Source organism: Crocuta crocuta, unplaced genomic scaffold, assembly GCF_008692635.1.
Source record: "Crocuta crocuta isolate KB4526 unplaced genomic scaffold, BGI_CrCroc_1.0 scaffold3, whole genome shotgun sequence".
In the NCBI taxonomy this organism is placed as follows: domain Eukaryota; kingdom Metazoa; phylum Chordata; class Mammalia; order Carnivora; family Hyaenidae; genus Crocuta; species Crocuta crocuta.
In genome coordinates, this window is record NW_027529934.1 from 3,461,042 (window position 1) to 3,481,477 (window position 20,436).

At 36.1% G+C, this 20,436-nt stretch overlaps 1 protein-coding gene across 4 annotated transcripts in view; it reads left to right on the plus strand.

Moving 5' to 3' along the window:
* The window catches only part of RPS6KC1 (ribosomal protein S6 kinase C1), a 186,172-nt gene that overhangs the window by 29,122 nt on the left and 136,614 nt on the right, over window positions 1-20,436 (plus strand). For all 4 annotated transcript variants that reach the window (XM_077763204.1, XM_077763205.1, XM_077763207.1 and 1 more), the window contains exons 4-5: window positions 6,884-6,999; window positions 18,182-18,275. In XM_077763204.1, the coding sequence (XP_077619330.1) occupies window positions 6,884-6,999; window positions 18,182-18,275 (210 nt within the window). The remainder of the gene's footprint in view (window positions 1-6,883; window positions 7,000-18,181; window positions 18,276-20,436) is intronic.

Below are 20,436 nucleotides of genomic sequence, written 5' to 3' on the forward strand. Positions count from 1 at the left end.
TGGATTATCTCCTGTGTGTCTAAGTGTGTCTAACTTGGTGTTCGGCACACACCTGCTATTGTTAGCTATCCTCTGTTGCTCAGTTTACCTCTAATGTACTATACTCTCGTGTCCCTGACTTTAGTGTTGTACTGCTCCACTGCGAACTTTCTTGTTAGCCTTTCAGACCATCAGATGTCTCCTTTCCTAGGAAGTTTCCCTGTTTCCTTTAGGCTTAGTTGTTTTCCCCTTCCAGTTTTACATCTCACCAGTATAGCACTTTTTTTCTCCAGTTGTTTTTAATTTGCAAAATTTGTAAGTTTACAGAAAACCCTACAAAAATTAGTATAGTAAATACTTTTATACTTTTGGCCCCAGTTCATTGATTAAGTTTGCCACATTTTTTATAACTCTCTGTGTATCTTTCATTTTCTTTCTGAACCATTGGAGGGTAAGTTGCAGATACTGTAACATTTCACCGTTTCATATATCCCCTATAACCACAATCGCATATGACACTCAAGAAATTTAACACTGGTACAGTAATGTCATCACATATGCAGCCCATATTCATATTTCCTCAATTGTCCTAAAAATGTCCTTTTTAGGTTTGTTTGTTCTTGGATCTAGGATCATGCCTCTAGGTTAATCTAGAGTATTCCTATACATTTTTTTGTCTTTCATGACAATGACATTTTAAAGTGTAAGACATTTGTAGGTTTCAAAGTCTCCACTTGTTTGATTGCTTTCTCAGGATTAGGTCATTGTTTTGTTTGTTTTGTTAGATCTGTTATCACACTCTGATTTCCTATGAGAAAGAGAAGAGCAGTTCCTGACAGCTAAGAAAGAATTGACCTCACACTACCTATTCGTTCAACCTTGGTGTTTGCTAGAGTTGTTGGTCTGGCATTCACATCTAGGCTGTGGTGTTCTCCTGTTGAACATACGCAGTTTCACAGAATAGAAACAAGACAAGGCCACTCTTGTGTCTGTCCTTGGATCAAGACAAAAACAAGACCACCCTGGAATCACGTCTGAACAGAGACAAAGACATCAACATTGGTAAAGTCACAAAAATGATCAAGCATATCTTCATCCTGGCTACCGTGACTGTAGTTTCTTTATAAAAGACAGCCTTAGCTTCTCTTCATTCTTCTTGCCTCATAGTAAGATTTGTTAAAATTAGAATCATAGAATTAGATAGAATTCATAGAACCATAGAATTATCTCTGCTTCCCAACAGCATCAATACCAGGCAAAGTCCTTACTTCTGTAAACCTTTCCCAAAAGTACCCAACACAAGCCCAAATCCTTTAAGTCCATTCTAACACCCTCTTCATGAAATGCCGCAGGGTTCCCAATAGTATACATTTTCCCAAGTTGCAAGGAGTAATTAATCCAACTCATTCATTTACAGGTATGTTCTTGGTGCTGTTGACTAGAAGAGAATTCACACCCTAGAACCTTGGCCTCTAGGAGCACCTGAGTGGCTTAGTCGGTTGAGTGTCGGACTCTTGATTTTGGCTCAGGTCATAATTCCAGGGCCATAGAATCGAGCCCCATGTTAGGCTCTGCACTGAGCATGGAGCCTGCTTGAGATATTTTCTCTCTCTCTCTCCCTCTCTCTCTCCCCCTGCCTTGTCCACCACACTCCCCTTCCTCTCCTCTCTCCCCCATAGGCATATGTGCTCTTTCTTTCAAAAAGTAATTAAAAATAAGATTAAAAAGAAAGAATCTTGACCTCTCTTTGTTTTTACCCTGAATAAATTTTTTTTTTAATAGTTTATTGTCAAATTAGTTTCCACATAACACTCAGTGCTCATCCCCACAAGTGTCCTCCTCCATGCCCATCCCCCCCTCCCCCCACATCCATCAGTCCTCAGTTTTTGTCAGCATTCAAGAGTCTCTCATGGTTTGCTTCTCTCCCTTTCCCCCACCATTTCCGCCCTTCTTCTCCCCCTTGTTCCTCCGTCAAGTTCCTCCTAATCCTCCTATACGTGCAAACATATGATATTTGTCCTTCTCTGCCTGACTTATTTCGCTCAGCATAACACCCTCAAGGTCCATCCATGTTGCTACACATGGCCAGATTTCATTGTTTCTCATTGCCATGTAGTATTCCATGGTATAGATAAACCACATCTTCTTGATCCATTCATCTGGTGATGGACACTTAGGCTCTTTCCATGTTTTAGCTATTGTGGAGAGTGCTGCTATGAACATTGGGGTACATGTGCTCCTATGCATCAGCATTACCCTGAATAAATTTTTGATTCAGTTAAGAATCAGCATCAGTTTTTTCTGGCTAGTTTCTTACTGGCCAAGGACAGGCTTTAGTTACATATAACCAGTTTTTGATTGTTGACATTTGCATTTTTAAAAAGTTGCAAGCTCTGATATCTGGCTGTTGTTCTACATTGGAAAATAAAGAGAATATCCCAAAGGTAGCTTATAAATCAAAGAGATTTATAAGGCTCCAGTGATTTACCAGCTTAAATTGAATGTTTGAATTTAATTTTTCCTCCCACAGCTTTTAATAAAGAAAGCATCACTGGGTAATTGGGGGTGGAGGACTGGCTTGTATATAACACACACACACACAGATGATATCGTGTATAACATATAATATTGCACAATAAACCCTCTTATGAAAAGTATGTTTTGCATTCTCTATTGCAAATTACTTATAGTTTTTCCATTCTGTTCACAAAAAAATAAACACTGACCCTGTGAATGGATATATAAATTGGTGATAAAGAAGTACCTGTTTATGATTTCTAATTGTTGCTGCTTTCAAGTGCGGTTTAGATGCTAATAAAGGACTATCAACTAGAGAATAGCCACTAGGGGGTTGGCTACCATTAGGATAGGATGCCTGTTGAATCTTGCTATTTTTTTTTTTTTAATTTTAAAATTAGGTGGCNAAATTAATCTGCTTCTCTTTTGTTTATGCTACAAATAGTATTTTTTGTTACTGTTATTCTGAAATATCTTAGGAGCAAAGAAGTGAGCATGTTCTTTCATTGTGTTTGTTCTGATGGTAGGATTATGTATTGAACCTTTTAATACATAAACTTTTATTTTTGGTTGTGCTCCATTCTGAAAAATATTTTAATTCATCTCTGCTTGTCTAAGTTTAGTGAAGTGGAAAAGCATAGATCAATAAAAGTACAACAAAGATGTGCTTTAATCTCTTTAGAAGTTGATACACTCACTGCTTGTATTTTAGTCTAGCTTAGTAGGGAGGTGGGATGAATCGTTGATTATTATTACACTTAGGATTGAAGCTCCCAAATTCTTATGTATTTGTTTTAGCTACTAAATAATTTTTTTAGGGTGTTACTAAAAAGTAGTGAGTTTTTTATTAAAATTTCTCAACAAGTACTTAATGCACTTAAAGATAATATCAGGTGGTCTAGTGGGTTGAAACAATATGATTTTTTTGTGATTTTTCTCAATTTTTTTAAGATTACAGATGTTCACAAAATATTCACAGGCAGTGGAATTAACTTTTCTGTTTAAAGATTAAACATACTGGATTTTAATCATAAGTACCAGTGTATTCTTAGTTTCTTATTTAGACAAGAGAAGGAATAATGGATATTTAACTGTTATTTTAACCTGTTTGGCCAGTAGATTTTTCCCAAGACTGAATAACCTAGATTGTTTGCAGGCCAGAAAATTTGCTTTATCGGTTAGGGCTCTTGGAAGTTTGTTTCCAGATAATATTATTGATAGATAAGCTACCACATCATTTAAACATTTTTTTAAACATTTATTTATTTTTGAGAGACAGAAATAGAGCACGAGCCAGGGAGGGGCAGAAAGAGAGGGAGATACAGAATCGGAAGCAGGCTCCAGGCTCTGACCTGTCAGCACAGAGCCAGAAGCTGGGCTCGGACCCACGAACCCTGAGATCATGACCTGAGCCGAAGCTGGACACTTAGCCCACTGAGCCACCCAGGCACCCCCTAGCACATCATTTTAGATTTTCATTGGGAGAATTGAGTTTATTTGAATTGTTGCATGTGACATGGGGACTAATAGAAACATAGATTTTGCGTAATATGTTAGGTTTGGTTTCGTATGACAAAACTTAAAACCAGACAGAGGTTAATTCCTTTCTCATGGTGTGAGATTCGAAAGTAGCTTTAGGCAGGGCAACTCTACAATGGTCAGGGATCCCAGCTCCTGCCTTGTTGCTCTGTCATTTTACCTATGTCACAGTCCTTCCTAGAAAGGTACAAGGAAAAAGAAGAGGCTATCTCTTAAAGAGATTTTTAGAAAGCCACAATGTAAGTCTTATTGTTGGATACCGGCTTGGGCTGGGGTCCAGGGGGCCCTGAAGGATGGACGGTGTCAGCGAGGGAGGGGTGAGAGAGGCCCGAGGGTCTTTCTGGTCACCAGGCAGGCATCTCCGCTCTGACTGGGGCTCAATTTTATAAGTGTTTGGGGGATGGCACAGAAGTGGCATTTGCCTTAGAGGATGATTTCTGATAACAAACTTCTTTGATATGTAAGAATTTCCCAGAACATAGATTTGTAGAAGACTCCTGCATAGCCTTTATCAATAGTGAAATAGGTGATTTAGATGCTTATCCTATGGGGAAGAAGGTATCTTTAGCATATCAGACAATGTTTTTAGCATAAAAGGGTGAAGTTACTTCTCAGTGAGCAGGGGTCAAACAGGTCTTTCAGGAAATACCTCTGCTCTCATAATCACAAAAGAAGTTCCTCAGTAGGTTCCTTCACAGGGAGCAATCAGCATATTCAAGGCCAGAATAAGTCACTCCAAATACTTGATAACAAATGCCTTGGGGGGGGGGTGACTAGTGCACCAAGCAGAAACAATTGGGTGGGGGTGGATGTCTGCCCTTACTCTAAATTAGGCTCTTTGTCTCAGGGCTAGACTCAAGCCCCCTTTATTATGTAAGTCTTGGATCTGCAAGGCCCTTAGGAAGAGCCTTTTAACAATCATCCACAATGTTTTCATCTGAAATCTCTTTGGAAAAGGCAGGGACATGCCTTTCCTTATGAGCAATCTGTGTGGGGAATATAGGCCTGATCTGGAATATTGTGAGGCCTGGTCAATACGAGCAGGCTCATTTCCAACATGAGCCAGTAATAGCAGGAGGAGATACCAGTTTTCATTTCTCATGGCAAGAGCTGTGCATACGCTACCATTTCCTCGCTGTGACTGTCATCCAGCGAGGCCAGTGCGGCTCCCAGCATTTTATCTTGTTGGCCAGAACTTAGTCCATGTCCACAGGTAATTGTAAGGCGAGCTGGGAATGTAGTGGTTTTTTGGGGGTGAGGGGTGGGGGCTGCCATGTCTGCTGTTAGAAATTGGGGATTATTTTACTAAGGAAGAAGGTAAGAACAGGTGCTGGCTGGCAGTATATAGTATACGTACAACAGTGGCAACCCTGTTATATAGTATACATAAAGCAGTGTACTGAATGTTAGAGATCTTCTAATTGAGTGCCACTTGCCTATTAACCTTCACTGGCTCTTTGTTGATACTGATAAAAGTTTCAGAGTCGTTCCCTAGGAAGATGTACCTGTGGACACATGAGTAGAATTTTGTAGGATTGCTGTCTTTGGAACTCATCCATTAAGCTGAACAGTTTATGTATGGACCACTGTTAAGATATTTTATTAATGAAAAATGACTATTTTCTAGGATAGAATGTTCCACTGTTAAAAGACAGTTTTCTGAAAATTTTTCTAAATTTCCACCATTCACTGATATAGTCAAATATGAGTTAATTACCATGCTCTGTATGCAAGACACTGTGATGATACTTGAACATTCAGAGGCATCATGATTAATTTATCAAGTGCTAGCTATGTGCCTGCCATGGAACTGGAAGTGTTAAGTACATTGTTCATATTCTCCATTTTACAAATGAAATTATCTAAGGTATTATAGCTAGTGAGTGATAGAGCTAGAGTTTATACCCAGGTCTAACTCTAAAACCATTTCGGTTAGTTTTCATGAAGTAGACACTTTGCCATAAGCATGTGACACATTGTATTGAGGGTATTTAGTGGTTTAGTTTCAGATTCTTGTCTTGGTTTATATAACAAAGAATCTCTTTGTGCCTCAGTTTTCGGTTAACATTTTGCAGAGCCACTTAAAATGTGATGATGCTCCTCTTTTGATTTTGTATTTTTTAAGTCTGTATTGCAATCAGTATGATACATGGGCTGTGACAAATGCCAACCAGTAATCTGATCTAATAGTAGTAGTAAATGATCATATTTTAAAATGTCTTATCAGCATTCAAATTGCATGTAGCATTAAAAAATTTCTATGAAAACCACCTTTCGATCACCTTGTAAATCAGCTCACTGGTGCTGTGAGTACTGTCTTTCTTCCCATAAGCCTGCTGTCATGTACCCTGACAGCAGCACACGTGGAGTTTGGCTTAAAAGCTTTTTGCTTCAAGCTGAGGTTTTTGACCCCACTGATATACAGATGTTCTCATAATTTCTTCTCTTCAGAGCCTTTATAAATCAAAAAGAGTGGGAAAAGGGAAAATCATATGAGTAATTACAGTATTAAATTACTGTGGAACACCATTTCAGTTCTTTATAATTCTCTTTTCAACTTGAGTTTCAAATCACCAGCTTCTTAAATGTTAAGTTTCTTACATCGACAGGCCTTCGATTATGGCTGCACCACTGATTTATCACTTGACACCTCTGCCTCTTGTTTTATTAGAAACATTTTCTTTCTTGGTGAGAGTACCGCTCCAATTATGCCGACTTGACTTTACAAGATTGTGTTGTAGTAAGGCAGCGATAAGCCTGTCGCTTCTTTCTGATCTTTGAATGTAAACTCTCACAAACAGGTGTTTCATCCTTCCTTCCTTAAGTCTTGATTCTTATTTCATTCTAGGACGATTTGATGAAACCGTTATTGAAGAGAGAAGACAGTGTGCTGAAGATTTGCTACAGTTCTCCGCTAATATCCCTGCTCTTTATAACAGTAAACAGCTTGAAGATTTTTTCAAGGTTTGATAGTCTTTCTGAAATATTTTGTACTTTATTAAATATTTTTGTTTTCTAATTTGTAGAAAGGCAGGATTCAAGTTTTTTTTTTTTTAATACAATGTCACTTACTGTTGAATATAATTACTCATTGAAATAAATAGAAGTTAGTAGCTAAACAAAAATGTCTGTGGCATATCTTCTGATTTTAGTGTAGAAATGTATAAGAATTTTGATTCATAGGTTTTAAAAAATTGGTGCAAAGGGCTTAGAGATTATCCCATTCACTTTATGGTAATTGAAATACATTTAAAAAATTTAAGAATCGTGAAATTCCAGTTGCTTCCTTTACTTTTTGAGGTGTCTTTCAGTGATAGACTCTTTGGGATAGAAACCAGTATAAGTTCATATTCAATTTGTTATAATTGTACTACATTGTGTTAGAGATAGAGCAAAAATGGTCACTATACAATTTTAGAGAAGTAGGCTAGTACAAATTATGTTACCAGAATCATTGGATATTAGTATTTTCAGTTTCTTGAAATATAAGATTTTCATTCTGAGTTCTTTATCATTTTAATTAAAAATTTTTAAATATTTATTTTTGAGAGAGAGAGAGAGAGAGGAGAGAGAGAATGAGAATAGGAGCGAGGAGGGGCAGAGAGAAGAGGAGACACAGAATCTGAAGCAGGTTTCGGGCTCTGAGCTAACAGCACAGAGCCAGCCACCTGGGCATCCCATGAGTTCTTTATCATTTTGAAAATAGTTTTCTAATTTATTTTACATTGAACTTGTGCAAGTTGTCAGTTGATATCAGTGTCTTTAATGACCACAATTTTCCTATTGCCTTTAGACTTCTAGAAAAAAATCTAAGTGATTATGCCAAACTTGTTTTTTTCCTTCTTTGTATAAATGCAGTTTATTTGTATAAATGCAGTTTGTTAGAACATATAGCCAGTGAGGTATATAAATAGTGGGATTTTTAAATTTCCTGATGTCAGTGGATCTACCAAAAGAAAATATTTTTTATTTTATTTTATTTTTCCTATTTTAATTTACTGAAGAAAGTTGATCTTTTAAAAAATATTACAGACTTATGACTTTACAGTAATAGAAACAGAAATATTAATAGAAAAGTTTATAGAAACAGTAGATTTCTAGTGATTGACTTTGTTGCTTAATTTTTCATTATTGTGTGAAGTAGGCCAAGATGATGAATGTGACTTTGCTTATGGTATACTGCAGATCTTTGGGATAAAAGGCCAAATCAAATTGGTACAATATTTGCCCTTTGTTGTTCTTGGTTACAACCCTATCCTTGTTGCAAGGAGCCTATTCTTATAGAAAAAGGCAGCATTATTAAGCAAGAAGGAAATGGCTTTATAGAAATTGTGAAAAGCAGTCCTGCAAATTATTGCATGCAAAGGGTTAAAAAAAATCAGTCTAGGAATATATAAGTCAGATCTTAGACTTCTCACAATTTAAATAAAAGTGATCTGTTCATTCTGTTTCCTTTGGATCTGGCAATTCCTGATTATAACTGCTCCTAGATAATACTTACTTTTTGGCTTTGTGTAGTGAGAGACAGAAGAGAAAGAAGACAGCTACTCTTAGAAAATGTTTTAGAAGTACCTTAGGTAGTCTGCTGGGCAGAAGAGGGATACTGATTCGGTATTATCACAACAGTAGTATCAATGTCTAAACAATGAAAAAAGCTTACCATATTAGCTTAAACAAAAAGGAGGTTTGTCTACTACAGCAGGAAGTTGTATGAGGAAGATAGAGCCGGGTTGGTAACAGAGCTCAATAATGTCCCCAGAGCCTTAGCTTTAGCTTCCTGGTTTGGGGTGTGAAAGGAAAAAGCCCAATGAATGAATGCATGCCAGTTTTTAAAAGCTTTCCTAGAACTTCTGCCTAGAGGTAGACCTTCTTATATCCAGTAGTCCAGAACTGGGTCACAGGACTGTTCTTAGCTTCAGAGAAGCCTGTGTAGGTGACTCTTTTAGCTTTCTAGTTCTGATTGCAGGTGAAGATATGAACGGAGGTTGTTGGGTAGCCAGGTCACAACAAGGTGTGCTATAATGACATATGTAGGTTTTGGTTTTTTTCTTTGTATGTGTGTTTGTGGAAAAACATTGATGGTAGATACCACATTGCAAATGACCACATAGCCAATTGATATGATTTTTTAAAACATACACAGGAGTAGAAGGAGTGCTATAAAGTGCTATAATGAGCCTCTATTACTCATTACTCATCTTAAAAAAATTAACAGTATATTGCCACATTTTTTCATCTGTACCTTTCCATATGTATCTTTGCTGGGTATTTATGGGTATAAATGCATACATACAGTTTCTCTGTGCCCCTTTACTGGCAATCTCTTTTCCCAGCCCCATCCCTGGGTAACTACTTACCTATTTTCTGACTATAGATTTACCTTTTCAGGCAATTTCAATTACATGGAATCACACAATATGTGATAAAAGATCACTTAATGTTTTCATACAACATTTTGAGTTTTAGCCGCATTCTATCACGTATCAGTATTCTATTTCTTTATGTTGCCGAATAGTATTCTGTTATATAGATCATACCACATTTTGTTTATCCATTGACAAACTGATGGACATTTGGTTTGTTTTCAGTTTTTTGGGTCTCTGTCTAGTATTGCTGGCAACAAATCTTTGTGTACAAATCTATGTTTTTATTTCTCTAGATTCTGAAGAGTGGACTTGCTGGGTCTTATGATAAGTTTTTGTTTTTAAGAAACTGCCAAACTGTTCTCCAGAGTGACCGTACTGTTTTAGATTCCCCAGCAAAGTGCGAAGGCTCTGGTTCTTACTCAGTTTCACCAACACTTAGTATTGTATGAATTTTAAATTTATAGCTGTTCTAGTATGTGTACAGTGGTATTTCGCTGTGGTATTATTTCCATTTCCTAATGGCTAATGATGATGAGCTTGTTTTCATGTGCTACTTATTCATATACTTTGGTGAAATATCTGTTAAAATCTGTCCAGTTTTGGTTGGGTTTTCTTATTAATTGAGTTATGAGTGTTCTGAATATATACTGGATACAAGTTCTTTATTACATAGGTGCTTTCCACATATTTTCTCCCAATCTATGGCTTGTCCATTTTCTTAATGGTATCATTTGAAGTACAGAAGTTTTTAATTTTGATGGAGTATAATTTATCATTTTTTTCTTTTTTTTAAATCATGCTCTCTTTTTTTTGTCATATCCAAGAACTCTTAGATTAACCCAAAGTCCAGATTTTCTTCTGTGTTCTTTTCTAGACATTTTAGTCTTACATTTAGGTCTCTTATTCATTTTCAGTTACTTTTGTATATTGTGTGAAGCAATAGTCTAAATTAGTCTTTTGGCACATGAATATCTAATAGTCTCAGCACTGTTTGTTGAAAAGGCCATCCTTTCCACATTGAATTAGTTTGGCATTGTTGCTAAAAATAGAATTGACTAAATTTAATGGCTTATTTCTGGACTTTTGATGTCTTCTATTGATCTGCGTGCCTGTTCTCATAACAGTACTGTATTGAATATTGTAGCTTTATAACAAATTTTGAAATCAGGTAGTGTAAGTTGTCTCACTTTATTCATACTTTTTCAGAATTATTGTAGTAATTTTGAATCCTTTGAAATTCCATAAAAATTTTAGCATTAGCTTGTCCATGTGAACAAGAAATTCTGATGGAATTTTTGTTGGAATTGTATTAAATCTATAGTTCAGTTTGGGGAAAAATATTATCTTAACAACATTGCCTTCCAACCCATGAACATGAAATGACTCCATTTATTTAGGTGTTCTTTAATTAGTCTCAGCAGTGTTTTGCAATTTGCAGTGTATAAGTCTGACACTTCTTTCGTTAAAATTGTTCTAAGCATTTTATTCTTTTGATGCTGTTGTGAGCAGAATTGAGTTCTTTCACTTTGCATAATGTTTTACAGATTTAATCCATGTTGCAGCATGTACCAATACTTTATTCCTTTTTGGTGGCTATGTAGTATTCCTTTGCATAGCTATAGGATATGCTGCATTTTGTTTATCCATTCATGAGTTGATGCACATTTGGGTTGTCCCTCCCTTTTGGTTATTATGCATAATGCCGTTAATGAATGTTGGCACATAAGTTTTTTGTGTGGACATACCTTTTCATTTCTCTTAGGTGTATACCTAGTATTGCAATTGATCTGGGAAGATTTCAAATTTTAATTCAGTTTATTTACTCGTTGTAGGTCTAACAAGAGAATATCTTCTTAGATACTCCCTTTCTACTTGAATCACCTTTGGTAACTTGTCCCTTCCTAGGAACTTTCATCTGAATTATGTAATTTGTTGGCATAAATTGTTTATAGTATTCCCCCATAATGCCTTTAATTTCTATGGGTATGTTAGTGATGGCCCCTCTTTCATTCATGATTTTGGTAATTTGTATCTGGTGTATTTTTTTTCTTGGTCAGTCTGTCTAAAAGTTTGATATTTGTTGATTTTTTCAAAAGACCAACTTGGTTTCATTACTTTCTCTTTGTTTTTTCTATTTTATTTTATCGATTTCCACTCTAAACTTTGTTTTTTTCCTTTTGCTTGCTTTGGATTTACTTTGCTCTTTATCTAATTCTTTAATTCCTTAAAGTGGAAGCTTAGGTTACTGACTTGAGTTGGTTCTTCTTATCTAACATGAGTATTTACAACTATAAATTTTTCTTTTAGCACTACTTGAGCCTCATCCTATAACCTTTTACACTTTGTTTTGATTTTTAATGTTTAATTCATTTTCTGATTTCTTCTGTGATTTTTCTGCGGAGCCACTGGTTATTTAGAAAAATGTTCTTTAATTTCCAAATATTTGTTAATTTTTAAAGTTTCTTTTATTGTTGATTTCTGATTCTGTTTTCTTGTGGTCGTGGTCAGAACACATGTTGTATGATTTCAATTGTTTTAAATTTATTGAGGCCAGATTTATTTCTTAGCATACAGGAGAATGTTGCATTAGTGCTTGAAAGGGAAGCGTATTCTGTTGTCAGGTGGAATTTTATTTAAATTTTAGTTCAAGTTAGTTGTTAGTGATCGTTAAGTCTTCTGTATCTGCCTTGCTAGTTTTCTGCCTAGTTCTGTCAATTATTGAGAGTAAGATATTGAAGCCTCCAGTTATTGTTGAATTTTCTTAAAAAAATTTTTTTTAATGATTGTTTATTTTTGAGAGAGAGAGAGAGACAGACAGGCAAAGCACAAGTGAGAGAGGCACAGAGAAGGAAGGAGACACAGAATCCGAAGCAGGCTCCAGGCTGTGAGCTGTCAGCACAGAGCCCGACTCAGGACTTGAACCCACGAACCGTGAGATCATGACCTGAGCCAAAGTCGGACACTAACTGACTGAGTCACCCAGGCATCCCTGAATTTTCTGCTTGTCCTTTTAGTTGTTAATGTTTATTTATTTTGGGTTTCCACTGACATGTGCGTGTGTATAGGTGGTTATATTTTCCTGATAAGTTGATGTTTTTACCCTAATGAAATGTCCTGCTTTGTCTTGCATAGTATTTACATCTATTTTGTATGATTTTAATATAAAGACCACTCTCGTTAGAGACCACTCTAGGTCTCTAACAGTCATGTTTGGCATGGAACCTTTGCTTTTCATTATTGTGCTTTCATTCTGTTTGTGTTATTGAATCTGAAGGGCATCTCTTACATGCACTATATAGTTTGATCTTATTTTTTTATCCAGTCTGAAAATTGCTATTGTTGATTGGTGTATTTGGTCCTTTTATATTTAAAGTAATCATTGATATGATTGAATTTTTGTCTGCCATTTTGCTATATGTTATAGATCTCATATACTTTTTGTTCTTTTGTTTCTTCTCTGTGTGTCATCTGTGTTAGATATTTTTTATTGTATCATTTAAGTTCCTCTTTTATGTTATTTTAAGTTATATTCTTTTTTTTAATGTTTATTTATTTTTGAGAGAGAGAGAAACAAAGCGTGAGCAGGGGAGGGGCAGAGAGAGAGGGAGACAGAATCCAAAGCAGGCTCCAGGTTCTAAGCTGTCAGCACAGAGCCCCACACGGGGCTTGAACTCATGAGCTGTGAGATTATGACCTGAGCCGAAGTCGGATGCTTAACTGATTGAGCTACCCAGGTGCTCCTAAGTTATATTCTTAATGGTTGTTCTAGGGATTAAAATAATGCATTTTAATTTATGACAATTTATTTGAGATTAAAATTAACTTAATTCTAGTAAAATATGGAAAGTTTGGTCCATAAAGCTTTATTCATTCCTTCTTTTTTGTGTTATTATTATCATACATATATCTCAAATATACACCCAACAATACAGTTTTATGGTTTGATGTCTTTTAAGGAAGTTAGGAGTAGAAAAGAGAAGAATATGTATTTATACAGTCATTTGTATTTACCCGCATATTTTTCTTTTTTTGGTGTTCTTTATTCAGGTGGATTTGAATTACTGTATGTTGTCAGAGCTTGAAGGATTTCCTGTAGTTTCTCTTTTTGCATGTGTAAGGCGGGTTTGCTAGAAACAGATTCTTCTTAGTCTTTGGAAATATTTTTGTTTACCCTTCATTTTTTAAAATATATATTTATTTTTGAGAGAGAGAGAGTGAGTGCGAGCAGGGGAGGGGCAGAGAGAGAGGGAGACAGAGGATCCAAAGCAAGCTCCACGCCGTCAGTACAGAGCCTGATGCGGGGCTTGAACTCACAAACTGTGAAATCATGACCTGAGCTGAAGTTGAATGCTTAACTGACTGAGCTAACTGGGCATTCCTACCCATCATTTTTAAAGAAGAGTTTTTCTGGATATGTAGAATTATTGATTACCAGTGTTTCCTTTAGCATTTTGAAATTATCATTTTGGTTTTCATTGTTCTTTATGAGAAGTCAGAAATTAATTTTATAGAAATTCTGTTATATAAGTCTTTTTCTATTGCTGCTTTTAGAATTTAGCCTTTGTTTTTCAACAGTGTGACTCACAGTGTTGATCTCTTTCTGTTTGTCCTATTTGGGATTTAATTTATCTTCTTGTATTTGTAGATTATTATTTTTCATCAGAGTTTGAAAGTTTCTGCCTCATCTCTTCAGCTTTTTTTTCTGCTTTTTTTTCTGTCTCATGTCTAGAACATGTAAGTTGATATGCTTAATATTACCTTTATAGCTCTCTGGTTCTCTTTACTGTTAATTAGATCTTTATTCCCCCCTATGATCTTCATATTGGGTAGTTAACTGTTGATCTTCAAGTTCATTCATTATTCATCTTTCTCAAATTGATTGCATTTTGTTCCTATGGCTTTTGATTTATGATTTCCCTCTGGTTCTCTCTCTAAAATTGAGATTCACATAAAATAAAATTCACCACTTTAAAGTATAAATTTTAGTGATTTTTTTAGTATATCCACTGAGTTATGCCACCATTATCACTATTTATTTCCAGAACATTTTCATTTCCCCATAAAGAAATCTTAGGCCGGTTAGTGCCTGCTCCTCCTTCCCCACTCGCCCTAACTTCTAGCAACCACTAATCTGTTTTGTTTTTGTTTTGATGGATTTGCCTGTTTTGAACATTTCACATGAAGAGAATCATACAATAGCCTTTTGCATCTGGCTTCTCTCATATAGCTTAATGTTTTCAAGTTTCATCCATGTTGCAGCATGTATCAGGGCTTCATTCCTTTTTATGGCTAAGTAATATTCCATTAGGTAAGTATGACTATACCACATTTTGTTTATCTGTTGATCAGCTGATGGACATTTAAATTCTCTACATTTCTGGCTCATATGAATAATGGTTCTTTTGGTTCTTTTTTATAATTTATTTTGTTTACATTTGCTTTCATGAGTCATACACATCATACTTTTTTTTTTTAATATTTTATTTATTTTCTGAGAGAAAGAGAGAGAGACAGCATGAGCAGGGGAGGGTCAGAGAGAGAGGGAGATACAGCATCTGAAACAGGCTCCAGGCTCTGAGCTAGCTGTCAACACAGAACCTGACATGGGGCTCAAACCCAAGAACCGTGAGATCCTGACCTGAGCTGAAGTCGGACGCTTAACCAACTGAGCCACCCAGGCGCCCATATACATCATACTTTTAAAGATTCTTTGACTTTCGGGGTCTCCTGGGTGGCTCAGTTGGTTGAGTGTCTGAGTTTCACTCAGGTCATGATCACATGGTTTGTGGGTTCGAGCCCCGCGTCAGGCTCTGTGCTGACAGCTTGGAGCCTGGAGCCTGCTTTGGATTCTGTGTCTTCCTCTCTTTGTGTCTCTCCCTCACTCGTGCCCTGTCTGTCTCTCTCTCAAAACTAAATAAACACTTCAAAAATAAAAAAAATTCTTTGACTTCCTTCGGTTATTTAACTTGTTTATAAATAGTGGTTTCGAAGTCTTGGCTTTCTAAGTCCAATTTCTTTGCCCCGTAGAGTTAATGCCTGCTGATTACTTCCCCTACTCCTCCCGTGTATGGAGCACACACTTTCTTGTATCTTTGTATGTCTCATAATTTTTTTGTTGAAAACTGGAAATTTTGGTTAATATAGCAGATCTGAGTTTTGATTTTTACCCTGAGGGTTGTTAGCATTATTTTGTTAGCATGTTTAGTAGAATGTCCGTACTGAATCTGTGGAATCTGTTTAATGGGCGGTGTGTGACTGCTGATATCTGTACTCAATTTTTAATTTTTATTGTATTTTTAAACCTGGCTAATGAGGGGTTAGCCCTGTAACAGCATAGCTTAGTGGTCAGCCAGTGATTGGCCTTTGTATTTAAACACTGTCTTCCATTATATGCTTCTTCCATATGCTGATGTTTCTTGATAGAGTTCAGAGTTCAAGCAGTTTTTAAGTTTGCCCTGGATTTTCCTTTCCTTTGAGACCTTTTGCATTTCCTCTGTGTGCGGGCATCATTGTGGTTTGCTGGGGATTTGCAGATAGCTTGATTCCTCTCAGGTCTCTCCTGGATGGGCGAGAACCCCTATGGTTGTGGACTTTCTGTAACTCCCCGTGGAATGTCTGGCTAATACGCTGGTGCTTTGCTTGCTGCTACCTCACGCTTGCTGAGCCACTGTGCACTGGCGCTGGGATCGCTACTATCACTGGTAATGCTGTCTGGGGTGGACTTCTGTGCTGCAGTCCAAATCATGCTCGCCTCCTCTGCAAGGGAATCTGCTGAATTTCAAGGCTTGCCTTGCCCTTGTATAATTACCATGGCAACCCAGCTGGGACAGAAGGTAGGGGCAACCCCAGGCTAGAATGCCACAGACTCCCACAGTTCTTACCTGTGGTTTTGTGGTTTTTTATGGGTAACCACTTCTTCATTTGTTACATGCTTTTGGTCAATTTCCAGAGCGCTCAGATGGTTGTTTTGACATTTTTCTCCAGTTATAGCATTGTCTTTTGGGGAGAGCACTTGCTGATCTACTTATTCCATCATACCTGAAAACTCCTTCACCCCTAGATCGACATTTCATTAACAAAAACTTTGAGATGCTGAGTAATAAATTTCTTTCTCCTGCATAGTAAAGAACACCAAGTGATTAATGTTTTTGATCGAGAGATCAAAATAGCAGTTAATCTAGAGATTTAATGTAGAGATTAAAATAGAATTGTGGCATATTTCTCCACTACTTTCCTCGAGTTCCTATGGAACAGTTATTATTTTATTTAATTAAAGATCTATTCTGTGTTATTTATTTTGTATAATATTGTTTGTTAAATGAAGTAAATAAAATTTCTGTAAGATTATGAGCTAAAACAGTTTTTTTGTATTCTTTAGTATTCTGTTTTTATTTAATCTTATAAACATCTTATATCAGCTAATATTATTAACAAAAAATGAATGCTTATGTTGTTCTAAACACTTTACATGTATGAAATCTTTTAGTCCTAACAACATAGGGAGCTATAAATAATATTTCCATTTTATAGATAGGTAACAAAGTCCACATCTCTGGTAGTAGAAGAGGTAGTTAATGGTTGAAAGGCACTTTCTGTAAACTGAGATTGTAAATAAAATGATCTTTGTCTGGTGAAATTCTCAGAATACTTGCAGATTTTCTTAAGATTAGGTTTATGGCTTAGTCTGTAATAGAGACCTCTTTTTTGGAGAAAATTTCAGATACAAACTGTGATTTGAATATTTTAATAAATAGAATAAAGTGTATAAATTCATGCTTTTAAAGGGAATAATTGTTTTAAGGTTTCGGTTCATTTAACACTCTGGGAAGTAAAATTTGATAATTTGAGAGGGACCATTTTACCTTTATTAAAAATATTTTGCTTTGGGGTACCTGGGTGGCTCAGTCTGTTAAGCATCTGACTTCGACTCAGGTCATGATCTCATGGGGTTCAAGCACTGCATCAGGCTCTGTGCTGACAGCTTGGAGCCTGGAGCCTGCTTCTCTCTCTCTCTGCCCCTCTCTCTCTGCCCCTGTCCCGCTAGTGCTCTGTCTCTCTCTGTCTCTCAAAAATAATCAATAAATGTTTAAAAAATGTGTGCTATTTAAGTACACTAAATAAATGTATTTAATACAAATATCTTATATTTGTTTAGTTTTATATTATGTCTAAATAGTTTTCAAATTTAAGGTACTTCTGGAATCACTGGGGTTCTATGAGTGTTTATTTTGGTAAAATTAAATGACTTCTAATGGAGTCCCATCATTTATCACTAATTAATATGACCAAGCACTAAGGATGCTGAGTAACAATCTTTAGCTGGTGGGTGTTTTTTCCCCCTTTGCATTTTTTAAATGAGTACTTTTGATAGATTTTTATAAATATGCTTTTATAAAAAACCACATGATATCATAAAGATAATATTCCTTTTGAATTCTAGTAGATTAATACTAGTTTTAATAATAGATTGTTTTTTTACAGTAGTTTAGTTTACAGAAAAATTGTGCAGAAAATATATTACTTTTCTGTATTTCCCCTTTATTTTTCATAGAGATTCCCTTATTATTAACATCTTGCATTGGTGTGGTACATTTCTTATAGTTGATGAATCAATATTGATATTCCTATTGATTTTTAAAAAGCAGATGTAATCTAGTTTAACAGATGAATGGTTTCTGTAATCCTTATATGTACTCAGTTGAGATTACTATTGTTCATTTGTTACTCATTTAAAAAATACCCTTACTGACAATGAAACACAATTACTCTTCTCTTTTTAGGGTGGAATAGTTAATGATGGCTCTGAATTGATTGGACCTGCTGAAGCTTATTCGGATTCCCTCGTTGATAGCTTTCCTGAGTGTAGTACTGAAGGTAGGATATTTTAAATTTTTTCCATTGCAGGGGTTTTGATTGCAGAAAACTATAAATCTATTTGAATTGCAAAGAAATAGATGGCCGTAGGAATTTGAGAGTATTTTACCAATTCTAAGATGCTTTTTGTTCTTCACATTTTAGTATCACTAATACTTGGTGCTTGATATGGAGTTGATGATACCTTCTTACGTTTAATTGACAGCTTTTTTCTTTCTTAGTGATATGTAAAATAATGATTTATCCTATAATTAATGGCAGATTTGTTGAAATAGGGCATAATAAGTGTTCAGAATTTATAATGTGGAATATAAGAATACCTTGCTAAAGTTAGTTAGCATCATCTGGCTTTTAGACAGTTAATTTCAAAGCTGGCTTTAAAAGTTTAGTCATGTTCCTAGAAAGAGTAAACCTAAGGCAATTTTAGTGTCTTTTGTATGTTTTATAATAACATGAGTGTAAACCAAAACAGTTTTTTGAAATTTTAATCACCTTAATTCAAGAAAGCTTAATCTCTTGTTTTATTCCTTTGTTAAGCCATCCTTGAATTTTTATGAAGATTTAAAATACATACATTTTGGTCTTTAGATTCCTTAGCTAGTTTTCTTCCAGGGAAGATTTTGGAATTAAAAAAAAAATATTTGGAGACAGGGAGGGAGAGTGTTTAGAAATAGGTATTTAGATTTGTTTGAGGCAGCCTAGGTTTGTTTTATATAAAAGTAAACTCATAGACTAGTTATTTCTTGATCTCTTTCATGAATAACAGTTTATGGTAGAGGAGGATGCTTATGACTCTCATATGGGAGGTAGCCACGATCTCACTGCAGTGCTATTTTTGTGGGGGCATGTACTGATGTCATGCAATAGATTTATTGCAGTAGGTCGGCATCTTAATGTGGTAGGAGCAGCAAATCCCCATTCTTTGTGTAGGCTGAATCTTTTGGTGCTGCCACACTGAAAAGTGATTAGCTCTTGTTTTTCACGGTGGTTCCCACTGACTTAAAAGCAAAGTCTGTTCCCTTACACCTAGTGTTCTGTGTTGTGTATGGGCAACTTAGGCCCAGGGGTTTCCATTGGATCCTCAATACCTTTGGCTTCATATGAAATCATAAATCAGCCAAAGTCATAGAAAAACATTGCTCACAGTAATTTTTTAATTTATTTACATTTACATATTTATAATCCATTATGTTTTTTGGGAAAAACAAATACCTTTTTCCTGTGACCTGTTTTGATCTGTGATCCTTGCTAGGTTTTGGAAAAGGTCCCCCTGCTGGGGACCCCAGTGTGATTCTGTTTCTAGATCTAGTTTCCTTGGAAGGTAACTTATTTGAGATAACCAGATCTGGCTGTTGCCTCAGAGATACTCTGTTCCTGAGAAGAGGGAGAGAGTATTTTCTCCCTATAAATGTGCTGAGTTGGTGACATCCAATAGTGGACAAGTTTACAAAGATTCCTAGGAGCTTGTTCAACAAGTAGTAGTTTTTAGAAATTCTAGAATGTTTCTTAGTTTCTCTCCTTTTGTGTTTTGTTACAGGAATCTAAGGTTACGTGATTTGGAGATCTTTATATTTTTTTGATATTCATATTAAGCCTTTTTTACTAGGTGAGAGTCAGCCACGGTGGGAGACATATATGTCAGGAACCTATTATAGTGTAAGGTCATCATGGATGGGAATGATACAGAGGTCTTCTCTCCTTTGTTGTAGTCTGGAAGAGAAGAGGAGGAGCATTATTATTAGGAATGAGTTTTCTTGGGATAGTGTTCTAAAACATGGAAGACTGTTCAGGGTTAAAATGTGGGGGCAGATAGAGAAGAGGAGAGAGAGAATCCTTCCCCACCCCCATGCAGGGTTTGGCCTCATGAACCATGAGATCATGACGTGTGCCAAAACCAAGAATCCAACGCCCCACTGACTGAGCCACCCAGGCACCCCACGAAAGGATTTGTCTTTCAGGAGTATGCTTTTATGAGAGAAATTAGGGGCTATCTTTTTGTTAAAAACACCAGAAAAGGGGTGCCTGGGTGGCTCAGTTGGTTAAGCATCTGACTTTGGCTCAGGTCATGATCTCACGGTCTGTGGGTACGAGCCCTGAGTTGGCCTCTGTGCTGGCTTGGAGCCTGTTTCAGATTCTCTCTCTCTCTCTCTCTCTCTCTCTC